We start from the raw sequence: 13,763 nt of genomic DNA, 5'->3' as shown, positions 1-13,763 counted from the left end.
CCAGAATAGTGTGTTGTATGTTTGAGGCTGCACGCATGAATTTTAATTGTCTTGCCTAGAAGACAGGCTTGAACTAGGTCTCCCCTGTTCTGAGTAAATCTCTATCTAGTCCATTATAAATAAGAAGCGCTTTAGAGAGAAGGGGCAGCAATGGCTGAGGACTGCAAGGATGTTGATGCTGAAAATACCATAGAATCCATTGAAAATGACTAGTGGATCACATGCCTTCAAACTAACATGGCTATCAGTAGGAACAATAGTCTTAACTATTGAGTAAAAATAGGCCGATGGTGTTACTTCTGTGTACGGCACAGAAAAGACTCCCGTTGGCATACTAAGCTTAATGGTAGTGATGACACAAGAGCTTTTAAAATAAAGTGGGTAGCCTACGTTGGTTATCATCTAGAATAGTTTTTTATTGTGACATAGAAGTTCTTAGCAGGGGAAGAATATTGATGGGAGGTGGATCTTTAATCTAGTGGAGGAGGTTAAAATAAATAAAATTAGATGCCTGAAAGCTGAAACTGAAGAGATTTTTAAAAATTCAAATGGAAATAAACAACAGCAAATTGTAATTTGTGAAGATGATCATTGCTGGAAGCCAGCACTGGATGCCTTTTTAAAGGTATGCAGTCCTTCCACAGAAACTGGTAGGCGAAAATTATATGGCCTGTGTCATGTGGATGATTATTACGATGGATTTTTTGTTCTTAAGTTTGACTAATACTGTGGTTATGAAAATGAACTTTCAGGGATATATTTTTCTCTTTATTTGTACCTTTGCAGCTCTCAGTTACATTAAGGAGAGAATGATACCCCTAGTTTAAAGAGGTAGTTTAATAAAATCCAACTAGTCTTGAAACAAATTGCAGTCTGCACTTGCCCTAGTATTATCATTATAGGGGTAAGCTAACTGCCACTAATGCCATTAAATTGTGGGAAGCAGGACAGCTGACTTTTGGAGTTACAGAAGTTGGAAGTTTTTATTTCTATTTTTACCCATATCTGCAGGTTGTGTTTTCTTCTAACGAAGACTTGGAAGTTGGAGATCAACAAACTAGTCTTATTTCAACAACAGAAGAAGTGATTCAAGAGGAGGAAGTGGCTGTAGAAGACAATACCAGTGAACAACAATTTGGAGTTTTTAAAGACTTTGACTTTTTAGATGTTGAATTGGAAGATGCAGAGGTGAGACCTTCGGATTTCTTCTGTGTATTTCCATTTGAGAACATTTTAAACATTAGGTTATGTTGGTGCAATTCTAAGGAATTGGCAGGTCTTCTAATTAATCCCATTGGGAAGAATTTATGACATGATTGGACTTAACTTGCACGATAAAGAAACCTGTGTCACAGACTTCACAGTGTTAAGTTGTTGCAAATTGTTGGATGTTTTTTGCGGGAGGGTTGGGATTTCTTTGGAGAGGTTAAGTGACTTAATCTGAAAGTGAAGTGATAATGACAGTATAAGCCAATGACAGGATGAACACCTGGGCATGATGCAGTAGAAAACTTAATTATGGAACAATATGTTGAGAAAATGGCATAATCTTTGTTCCTGATATGTTTCTGCATTTTGAAAACATGAAGAATACCTTTCAAAGTTACAAACTGTATGATACACTATCTCATTATATAGGATTGACTTGGTCACCATAATTGCCTGCCTTTTGTTACAGTCTATACAAAATACTGAATTAGTAATGGAGACCCTTGCAGGTCATGAGTCAACAAGCTACTAAGAAGAATATCTGCCTACCTAAACCCTAAGATTATTCCTCTCCTGATTAATCTAGCCCTTTTTACAAAATCTTGCTCTTTTTTCCCCTAATACTTCAGTTTTATCTCACTTTCTTCATGCTTCCTGTGTATTGCTTCACTTCAGCCAATATCTGCATCTTCTAGGAAAAGTGCAGGCTCTATTACGGTCTGTTCCATATATGTGACCACACGCTATACAGATACAATTGTCTGTATTGAATGTAATTAGTCAAACAGTTTAGAATCATCAAGGCTCAATAGTAGTAAAATATTATTTTAACACTAGATGGGGCTTTGCAGGTAGGATGCCAAAAGTTGAAAACTTTGCCAAACCAAGTTAATCTTTAACGTAATTTTCTGTATTATTTTAATAGCAGATCATAATGAAGAAAAGACAGTTTCTTTCTCGTTACTTGCCTGTATGCAACATGTAGTGCTATACTTGCCAAAAAAAAAAGTACAGCTTGTCCAAATTTAGGGCATTACATATAAATTGTGCACTTGATATAAGAGCTGCCTAGTTCTGCACCAAAAATATAGAATGTTCTTTGTTGCTAATAATTAAATGTCAACAGTATGAACTGGGGCTTTTATATTAAAATCTGAGTAATATTCAGATTAAATTTAAGTGCTTCAGCCCACAGAAGTAGTACTTTGTTGTTGTTGGGATTCTTTTGCTTTGCCATAACTTTTCACCTTTTTTGTAGCAAAACAAATCACTAAGAGAGGGAAGAGACTACAAAATGTTTAGTTTGCTTTGCATATTTAATGCTTCATGATGATCTCTTAAGTCACCGCAAGAGACACTCACTCTGTTAGAGCAGTTTTGGAACCCATACGTGCACATTTGGGACTAGATGTGGGATTTTCGGAACTGTCTGTAGACTGGCGAAGTGAACTGATCAGGTTTTCCATCTTACTTAGATGAATTGTTGAAGGTTGACAAAGTGCTTGAGAACATCAGAGATCGTTATTGTACCTGTGAATTAATACACTAGTGTTTTTAAGATATGGATTTCACTTAGTATGTTGGATGTTTGAAACCCAAGTATCCCAGCTTTAAAATGTGCAAACAGAAAGGATCCAGCTATTGGTGTTTAGTGTGCATTTCATAAAACTGACACAAAGTAGCTGGTAAAACAGTTAATGAAGACATTGTTTTTTCTACAACCTGTATATAATTAATGTTGATGGTGCTTTGTCAGTTGGATGTGGTCAGTTTAGATTCATGTGTGTTAGTTGAAGAATTTCATCTAATGTTTGTTGAAACAGTTGCTTTACATGTTACGCTAGAGAAAACGTATCATAAGCATGCTGGTTTTAGTGTTTTGTCATCAGTTTGTTTATTTTTTTAATCAATCTCCCATTAGAAAGAGAAATTATTTTAAATACTAGCTTTTTGACTAAAGCTTTTTTTCAGAGCTTGAATCAGTCTTTTACTGTTGGCAAATCTTATGTAATAAAACATTTTTCCCTGGTTCTAGAGTATCTTTAAGTGTTTGTCCTCGTTCTTTCTAATTATATGTGTTTTCCTTTTTGCTAACCAGGAGCTGCAGGTAAGTTGCAGCCTGGTGCCTTGGCTTGTTCATCTGTTGTTGTCTGTGGTGTGTTTGTACTTTCTAGTCAGATATATAAAATTGATACCGATATAGTTCTAGATTATATATTGAGTTACTTTCCAAGAGGATATTCAAAAGATTTCTACTTCATTTGCCATATATTTTAATTTATCTACAAACATCATTTAACAAGGTATCTAAAATATTAATAAAATTAAAGGGCTGATTGAAACTCTGTTCATAATGCATTCAGTACTTGTGTTTTCTGTGTTGTATTTGTGTATTAATTTTATTATGTTGAAATTTGTACAAACATGTGTGCAAACTTTTTTTATTACAGGGTGAAAGCATGGACAACTTCAACTGGGGCGTTCGTAGGCGCTCTCTTGACAGTATTGACAAAGGAGACACACCATCTCTTCAAGAATGTCAGTACTCTGGTAGCACACCCAGCTTGAACTTGACCAACCAGGAAGATACTGATGAGTCGTCAGAAGAAGAAGCAGCCCTGACTGCAAGTCAGATACTGTCTCGTTCGCAGATGGTAAGTTATTTTTCTGTGAAAGGAATCTCAGAACTTAAGCTTTCACTTGCACTTTTAATGGGTAAGTATGGCTCACACTTTCAGCCTAAGTGAACTAAAGAGGAACTAAATTAATGTGGCTAAGCTTCTTTTTCATAACAGCATCAATGAAGGGAAAGAGTTAACTTACCTGCTGGTGGTACATAACAGGTTTATAATTCTAATTAAACATTCAGGTTTTTTAGTGTCTTTATACTTACTATATTTGTTTAAATATAAGCACAAAATTGCATGTGTTACATATAAAGTGTGTGTCTTTGTGGATTCCTAGCTTCAGAAAAAAACCCAAAATACTAAATAACAACAAGAGCAGTAAGTGGTCCCATGGGAGCCTCAGTTTTGTTTAACCATTGAAATTGCTAATTTAATTATGGATTTTGAAGCATGTGTACATATAACTGAGGAAAATCAAGAATGCTGGCCACTCAGAAATCTCTCTGCATTACATAAATGAAATTTGGAAAAAATTGACTGGATGGAGAGCAGCAGGGGTAGTATGCCGCTTTTCAGACAGTTTGTATTAATGTTGCCCATAACAAAGAGCTCTGCTCTTCAGTGTTTTTGGTCTAGCATTTCACCAGTGCCAAAGACCCTTAAGAACAAGAAAGGAAATAATTTTTTGGATCCCAAGGAGAACTTCAAACTTCTCTTCAAAGTTAAATGTTACAGAAATGCATGTGATGCTTGTAATGGTTTTAGTGGAAAGCTGTTAAACTAGTAATATGTAAATAAATTCAAATAGCTAACCATACTGAAACATCTATTTCAAAACTAGTGCGTTTTTTCCCTGTAACTTGTATGTTCGATAAACTATGAAGAATTTCACGTTTCTTTCTTTTCTGTCTTAGTTAAACAGCGATTCTGCCATAGACGAAACGATATCAGATCATGCTGGTTTATCACTTCAGTCTCAAGATTCCACTAGCAGTGTGGGAACAGAAGAGGTGCTTCAAATCAGAACCGAGACCCCAAGTTTGGAGGCTTCTCCTCTAGATAACTCTAGCAACCAGCTGCCTGAGGTGGGGAGAAATGTGGGCTGGTGCATGGCTGATTTGGGCTCCTTCTAGTGTTTAGTAGCAACTTTGGCTTTCTTTTCAACTGAATTTTCATCTGTTACACTGATTATTTGATTTGCTTTTAATATTTCTAACCTGTTGGAATGTTCTTACAAAATGTTCCTTCAGTATGAAAACTACTTGGGATGGACTGAGGGAACTTACCACAGGTTAAAAATATTCTTGAAGGGCTGATAATGATCATTTCATGGTGCAGAATGAAAATAGGCTAATATTCAAGATTCTTTTACTTGATACGGTTTAAATCCTTCTTGAGCAACATTTTCTTTCAAAAACTTTTTTATTTCCCCCTTTTTTTTTCTTTTTTTTTTTTTTTTTTTTTTATGCTTTCTTTGGGTTAATGTGATTGGTGCTATATGGGAATTAAACCTCAGGCCAGCTGTGTTAGCAGTTGGTTCCATTAAATAATGCTTTAAAAAGGACCACAGATGCTAGTGGTATACTTTTTTGGAAAGGCCTGTGTGGACTGAGACAGATTTCAAGCTAATGGCCGCCTGCAAATCTGTGAGTACTTCAGTTTCTTCGTTTTTAAAATCTTTTGAATAATTTAAAATTTAAAAAACTCATTTAAAATAAAACTCATCTGCTACAATTCTTACAGTATTTAGCAGTTGTAGCTAAAACCTCAATATGTTGGGTTTTTTTCTTGAATTTGAAGTGGCTTGGTTTAGGTGGACTTTTTATCTCTTCAGTTAAAATTATTGATGCTACTGGCAATCTTATTTTTATTTGGACAAGCATTGCTAATCCTGTCTTTAACAGAACTTACAGTACTACTGAGTTTTCCAGAAAATTAAGCCATTCCTATGTGTATTTGAATAACCAGTTCATGGTTTACGCTTAAGAATGAGTCTTCAGCCAACTTGGTTTAAACAGTCGACTGACTGGTTCAAGTGATTGGGGTTTCTGAACAAAGGCTCTAGTCTACCTGTTTGCTACCTAGAAAATCACTCTTATTAACAGGGAAACCACCCACTTAGCTAACATTGAATGAAGATAACTGTGAGTACAGCAAAGGGAAAGTGTGGGTGACTGGTTTCCTGTGATAAAATCCTCACCTGCTGAAAGTGTAATATTGTGACTTTTATAAAGCAGATTTTTCCCACATTTTTCATATTTTTCTATTAGGATTATCTGTATGGGTTTTTTTTAAAGTGTTTGGTTATGTTGCAGTTGATAAATTGTCTCAACTTTTGTAGAGCACCTGAGCTTAGATTGTCAAACAAATTGTTCTGTTAGCACTTCATCTGCTTGTCTACGACATGCATTTTTGTTCCAATAGAGTTTTAAGTGAGGAAGAACACTTAATCTGGATGATTTTTTTTCCACATAGGCTACATGTTTTATGTAAAGATTTCAAAAGGGAGAAGCGATACTTAAGCTAGGATTTTATAGAATGAAATTCACCATGATGGAACTTTTGTCTTCTCCATTGTTTGCTTGTGGTATATTCTCAGCTGTAACTCATTTTTATGTTTTCGTAGTTCTTTCTGAGACTGCCTTTATAAACTTGGATTCATTGTTCTTCTGCAGCTCCCTTTATAAAATCACTGTACTTCTGATAATCCAGGTGAAAACATTCACACAAAAAAAGCACCGATGTCATTAAAAATATTGAAAACATTTAAACTGGGCTGTAAAATAATTTCATGACTAAGCAGCATCCAGAAAAAATTGCTATATCAAAAAAAAAAAAAGACTGCAAATGCATATGAATGCAATCACTAAATATGATGTGTTCCAGGTTTATTTTGTGCTTGTTAGAATATGGGATTCAGTCAAATACATATGTTTTCTTCAAGCACAATTCAAAGTTATCTCTCTACAAGAGTTAGCTATCTAGTTGGATTTTGTTGCTCAAAGGGAGAGCTGGCTTTATGCCTTATAACAGAATGAGCTTGAAAATATGCACACTATCAACTCACTGTGAAAAATTTGTGAAGCCAATAAAACTAATTTTGTTCTGAATTCTTATACGCAGCATAGTGCAGTTGTTTTTTCCTATATGCTCATAAACTTTATATATCACTTTCAACACAGGCATTTCATTGCATACCAAGTGTCAGTTATCAAAATGTTTTTAATATCAATAAATATGTATCAAAATTTATCTAAGGTAAAATAAAAAAAATTGAAGCCATTATTTAAAAACACATATGTGTGCCAGTTACATGCAGTGGAGTTCCTTGTTTCTCTTGTAGGGATGCTGAAGAGTTAAGTAAATAGTTTACTTAAATGTATTTGGCTGATTCCCAGTAATAGCATGTATCTTTGCAAAAAGGACAGAAAGGACATTTCACATTCCAGTTGGGAATTTACAATCTAGCTTACAATAATATTTTCAATTTTGTACAGTAAGTTTTACAAGCTTAAGTATATGAAAGTTTCTGACTAAAATGATTCTCTATTTTACTCACTTGCACTGTGGATTTATGAGGGAATGGTTTACTAGAAGTAATTTTCCTTAGGTTCTGTGGAGTGGTCAACTATATAATAATCACATTTTTAAGATACTTAAAGAACATTCACGTTGGTAGTAAAGACATGTCCAATGTTACACAGAAAACTTCAGAAATCAGGAGTCATGGCACTATGAAGACTAACTTAGCTGTAAATTTATTAACTAGTAATTAGCACTTAAATATTTTCTAAAAGTGTATCCCTTGTGTACATCTACCAGACAAGATCAGTGCAGCTCTGTATCATGTTAACATCTATAATAGAAGTGGACCACTGCTTCAATCGAAATTATTTTGCTGTGGTATTGTAAAAGTGTCTTGCATTCCCGTGTGCCTTAGCTGCTCAGTGTGACAAAATGGCTGTTCTGTGCAATAAAACTCCAGATTTAACTTTTACAAAAGAGGCATTAGAAGTGAGGTCACTAGCTGTGTCAAATGACAGCAGTGTCATACTGAGGACTACCATAGTCAAAGTGAGATAAGGGTTAGGATCACTGTGAAAGAAAAAGATACAGTTCTGTTTAAAGCTGAATTGGCTTTTCTAATGTGTACATTTATTTATCTGTCAGAGGATCTGTTTAGACTGATGAAAGCCATGAAGTGATGTGTATGCTTAGAGGCTGTCCAAATGTTTGTTGACCAGTCTTGGATATGCCAGTAGAGGAAGAGCAGCACACTAAGAATGAAAACCTGTGATAATTTATGCCTTTAGGAAATAGCAAGTACAAGAAAGTGTTATTTTTATTCCACAGAAAAATCCAGTAAAACGTTTCAAATGGGTTCATCGTAAATTAACTAAATCTGAATTCCTCTGTTCAATATAGCGATGTTAATGAGTATAATAATGCTAATGGAGGAAGAGGGAAGGGAGAAAGGGTCATTCTAATATTACCTACCTGAGTCTAATCATCGTCTCCTTATAATTGCCAGTGATTGAAAGCCTACATTTAGAGATTCAGGGTAAAACCCTTAAAGCTCCCCATATTAACAGTAATGGCAAAATAATAAAAATAGTGGAATGTCCCTTTTCCATTGTTCATCTGTTACACTGTTGCTCAGTTATGCTTTAGAAGCTTGTTAAAATGGAGAGCGGAAAGGAGAAGAAACATTCTGTACTGGTTCCAGACCCCAAAGGCAAGCATGAGGCAGTCATCTTGGTCCTTACCTAGGAAAGTAAAATATGAAAGTCTTGATTGTGTTTGTTGTGATCTAAATAGGTTTGAGGCTATTTGCAAATATTTTTTTGGGAGTGTTCTCTTAACAGATTTAATTGAGTGTATATGAGAAATTGTATTTGCTATAAATAATAAGTTATATTCTAGGATATTAATGTTAACCAGAAGTTATAAACATTACAAATAGACTGCCTGTCTTTGCTCAAGTAAAACTGTGAACAATCCAAAGAGCTGAATGATTCAAGTATAAATGGATATCTGTAACCATAAAAGTAATAAAAGTATGTTTGATTCACAGGAAGGCAGTTCAGCAGTAAGGGATGAACAGGTTAGCACTGCTAGTGAAGACACTGGGTCGTATCTACTACAAGAACAACAAGACTGTCTGGTCTGTCATGAATCTCTTGAGTTGGAAGAGACCCCAGAACTGGCAGAGGCAGCAGCTCCTGAGAGCTATTCTGAATCTATCTGTGAAGAGGATGTCACTCTTGCTTTGAAAGAGCTAGATGAGAGATGTGAAGAAGAAGAAGCTGACTTCTCTGGTTTGTCTAGGTAAGATTAATACTGGTTCTAAGTAACAGAAATTACATGTTATCAGTGCATGAATCAAACAAAGTAGGCTTTCTTATGGTGTGGGGTTTTCCATGAATCCCATAATACAAGTATCTAAAATGATGTTTTGCGTATCTGAAATAACGGTTGATTGGTTTTGCCTGTTACAGCAAATAAAACTCAGTACTTTGCTCAGCAGTTGTTTCTGGTACAGGGAAAACAGCAGTGCAGGAAAAGATGAGAATTCTTGAATAAAAGAAACCTAGCACACTTTATCACCATCAATAGCACAGAAATGTGAAAAGAGATCAGAGGGCATTTTGGAGTGTTTTCTTGGCAGCCACCAGCTGCAAGCAGTATAACATGGAAAAGCCTTTGAACTGCTCTGAATTATGGCAGAACCTATTTTGGCATGAAAAAACAGGAAAAAAAAAAAAGTTATTTTTTTTTTTTTTTTAATCAAAGCTCCTGTAGGCGTCAGGCCAGTTTGTCTTTGAATTTGCCCAAGGTTTACTTTCAGTGTTAACGTTTATTAGTCTTTTGTACATTTCTAAGACATTTTAAAGTAAAATAACGTTTTTCCATTTTTTAATAACTATTGAGAAGAAAAGTTATACTTAGTCCTAGCTGGTTGAGTCATATTTCAAGTGAAACCCTAAGTCCCTTGAAGGTAACAGTCTAAGAAGGAGGGGAAACAAACAAAAAACCCCAAACCAAAACAAAAAAAAAATTCCAAATTGTTCATAGGCTTGTTCATACTTAAAATTTGTTCTGAAGTTTAGATTGACTAATACATAGACTTAGTGTATATAGGAACATAGACTTAGTGTATATTCTGTCAGAGAGAGAACATTTAAGGAGCCTTTTACAGAAAGGGGCACAACAGGACCTGTAAAAGACCAAGTCATTTGAGAAGATTCTACTGGGACGGAGACAGAGAAATTGAATCTTGTAATCCCATACGCAACCTACTGCAATATGCCTTGCAAGAATTAAAGGCTGGTACCAGTTAACAGCAGGTTATTTCCTAATGTGCAACTGAAAAATCTCTTGAAGTTTTAGTTTATTTACACTAAGCAAACAAACAAAAAACCCCATAGCTCTAGTTTGAAGAGCGACAGAGGTGATTATTTATAGGGTTGATACACTAGTTGGAAATACATGAAAATCTTTTTGAAGCTTTGCTTACAGGTATTATTCAAAAGGATTGCATCTTAGATTTTGAGCTTTGTGCTGCTAAAATGAATGTACCTAAAACCAGCACCCACACTTCTTGTTTAAGACATGTTTAAGTCTTCTTTAAGACATACTTGGTGCCACTGTGAATGAGGTGGTTATTATAGAGAAAAACAGTATGTGTTTAAAAACTTACTTTAATAACCTATCTGTATTTGGAATCCTCCCACACGTATTTTTGCTGCATAAGTACAATTATACAAGAACAGCTGTCAAACGTATCATTCCTTGTAATACAGAAAATTTTAACAATTAAATTAATGATTGTAAGTAGTAGCATTGATTAATTTATAGTTTGATATTTTTATTGGACGTTTGGTGCCTAATGGAAAGTATGACTGCAGAATGCTCTTTGAACAAAGGCCCATTAAATTGATTGCCCATAAAAATGAAAGTGTTCCAATCTATCTCCATTCACTTATGATGTTACTTAAGACAGTTATAAAATAGTATTACACTGCTAAATGAGCTCTGTTTCTCTTAAGGAAAGCTAAAATTTGTTACAGATATTGGTGGACAGTATGTTTAGATGAATAAAAATTTGAAGAATTGAATGTTAATTCAGTTATTGGGGGCAAGAAAAAAAATACCAATTTCTGAGTGGTGTGTATATATAGTGCTGTATATAGCTATATATAACCTACAGATAGCCCTTTGTCTGTAGACATGTGTAGACATAACGTGTTTTAATAAACTTTGGAGGTATTTGAGAGTATAAGCAATTTTTTATATTGCATTAGCAAAAGCTTTTGATTTTTTACTCTTTTCTTGGTTCATAGTTACCTTAGTTGATTGATTATTTATTTTACAAAACGTTATTCTGAATTCCAGATTCTTAGTTTTTCTTCTTACCAAAATGAGGGAGTTTTTTTCTTAAAAAATTTACTGAGGAATTAATTTCTGTTGTTTGTTATTCATAGCCAAGATGAAGAAGAACAGGATGGTTTCCCAGAAGTACAAACTTCCCCACCTCCTTCACCATTTCTTTCTGCCATATTGGCAGCTTTCCAACCAGTTGCATATGATGATGAAGAGCAAGCCTGGCGCTGCCACGTCAATCAAATGCTGTCAGATACAGATGGATCTTGTGCTGTCTATACATTTCACGTCTTCTCAAGATTGTTTCAGGTCAGTGAATTGCCAGTGCATGGTTGTTTGTCTGAAATCCTTTACTCCTGCTTTCAAAACTATTCTTCCCCTCTGTAACTGCAGAAGTCACAAGATTATGGTAGAAGAAGCCTTAGAAAGCAAATCAAAAGCAGACAAAAAAACTACATTGCTAAAAGAATGTTATATGGTCATACAGTATTTTTTCCATGGGATTATCTGCTGTATTCATTGTCTAGTAGTGCTCCTACTCAGGAAAAAAAAAAACCAGCTCAAAAAAAACAGTTCAGGGTTTCTTGTAAGCTCTTAGTTCAGGTTGTGTTCCTTCTTTTATTTTCTGAATGTCACCCAGGTTCTGTGCTGATTACAGAATTAATGTCTTCCTCCTGGGTTTTCTGTGGGATTCATTATTACAGGATCGCAGCATGACAAACACTAATGAATTTATCTTGTATCTGCCTTGTGAGAAAAGGTTTTTTTCTGCAGAGAAGTAATTGAAACACCAGGAGCTCCACTAAAGCTGGAAGTTTCAAATGCCTCTCTTTAACTATATTTACCTCATAAATCTGGTGTCCAACACAAAATGGCTATGGCTTTATTTTTCTGGCTCCCTCCTCCCTATATGCAGGGGATGGGGTTTTTTTACATTTTCAAAGTGGTACCACTTGGACGTACATTATTCTTTGCAACTTCTTATGGGATAGGAGAAGAACAACTAATCCATTTTGTTTACAGGCAACATGCCAAGTGGGCAAAGAGCAGAGATTCAGTACTACAAACCAAGACCTTATGACTCCAACCCTTTCTTCTATCTCCAATATTAATTTTGCCTACTGTTTGGTATATCATAATAAATTTCTCAGTGAAAGCCTCACTTTGTTTTACCACGCTAGCATGCATTTTATCCCATATGTATGGACAGGTTTAGGGTTAGTACCATGAAGTAACTTACATGTGAAGAACTCGTACTCTACCTTGTTCATGGAATAACTTGTTTGTGCATCTATACCCATTTTCCATTTTTAGTTGAACTAAGTATTTTGCCACAGCACTGTGAAATTCCTGTTACTGGTTTCAGATTTTTGTCTTTTTGCTTCATCTAGACATCAGGGGTTTAGTTTCTCTGTATTATACCAAAGCTTAGCTGCAGTTGCTTTTCACACATTCATTCATGTCCTGAAAGTGGTAAAATGGGAGTTCATATTCTCTTGTGTTCATTAAAGAGGGAGCTAGAAAGAAAGGTGAAACTTTCTGTGGCTTGACAGGATAGCCCTCAGTCAGCTGGAAAGGTGGATACTCTGGGAAAAGGGGCAATAGTGTTCCAGCGCTCGAGCCTGGGCGTTCCTGAGGAGTTGTTACTGGGTACAGAGGAGGGTTAAAATGATTAAATGAGACCCTGGAGGCCTTGTTTGACTGGACCTTTCCATTTTGCCTTCTGGCTCCTACACTGTTTTTAACTTTGCAGCTGTAAATATCATCTTTGTATAGTTTTATTCTACATGTAACTTCCTAGGATTTATGAAATAATATATAGCAAAGCGCAGTGTTGTATTAGGCCAAGCCAACAGTCTACGTAACAGAAGTGAACATGATATACGTAGGACTGATTTTTTGAAGAAGGTAGAAACCCTGCAGGTGGCAGTTTTGGACACAAATTGTGCTACACAGGTCATATTCTGACTCATAAAACTCTGTGTATAATTTTCTGCAACACAAACACTTGAAAATGAATCAAACTACTGTCTGTACTGCATAAAGACAAATAATCATCCATCTATACTGATGCTAAAGGCCTAGATGTGAAAGGAGTAATTGTCTTTATAGATACAGGCTGGTTTTATTTATTTATTAATTGATTGATTGCATTTTCTGGAGCTAGTTTTACATAAATATTCAGAGCAAATTATGTATTAGTTTGTAATTTAATGACAAAAATATATGCTGTCATGATGGAAATTTGTCCTGAAATTCTGCCAGAGGAGGGGTAGTAAAACACAATGTAAAATAAATGTTTTTCTGATTTGATTTCTAGACCATTCAAAGAAAGTTTGTATCTATAACAAATGATTCAGTCAGCTTTCTTGGCGAAAGTCTACAGCGCATTGGAACAAAATTTAAAAGTTCTCTGGAAGTGATGATGTTATGTTCAGAATGTCCGACAGTCTTTGTGGATGCAGAAACGGTAAAAATCTCATAAACTGACATGTTGAAGTATCTGTCTGCTTAAACATTTTTATGTAATGTACAAAATGATGT

General features: G+C 35.2%; 1 protein-coding gene across 8 annotated transcripts in view; it reads left to right on the top strand.

Annotated features, from left to right (window-relative positions):
- The window catches only part of FRYL (FRY like transcription coactivator), a 178,479-nt gene that overhangs the window by 148,262 nt on the left and 16,454 nt on the right, over positions 1-13,763 (top strand). For all 8 annotated transcript variants that reach the window (XM_076336221.1, XM_076336222.1, XM_076336219.1 and 5 more), the window contains 6 exons: positions 1,012-1,188; positions 3,660-3,863; positions 4,751-4,921; positions 8,911-9,164; positions 11,321-11,528; positions 13,540-13,689. In XM_076336221.1, coding sequence (XP_076192336.1) covers positions 1,012-1,188; positions 3,660-3,863; positions 4,751-4,921; positions 8,911-9,164; positions 11,321-11,528; positions 13,540-13,689 — 1,164 coding nt within the window. The remainder of the gene's footprint in view (positions 1-1,011; positions 1,189-3,659; positions 3,864-4,750; positions 4,922-8,910; positions 9,165-11,320; positions 11,529-13,539; positions 13,690-13,763) is intronic.

This window comes from Aptenodytes patagonicus, chromosome 4 (assembly GCF_965638725.1).
Source record: "Aptenodytes patagonicus chromosome 4, bAptPat1.pri.cur, whole genome shotgun sequence".
Lineage (NCBI taxonomy): Eukaryota > Metazoa > Chordata > Aves > Sphenisciformes > Spheniscidae > Aptenodytes > Aptenodytes patagonicus.
Note: the sequence above shows the minus strand (reverse complement) of the source record. Positions and strands in the feature narration are given on the sequence as shown.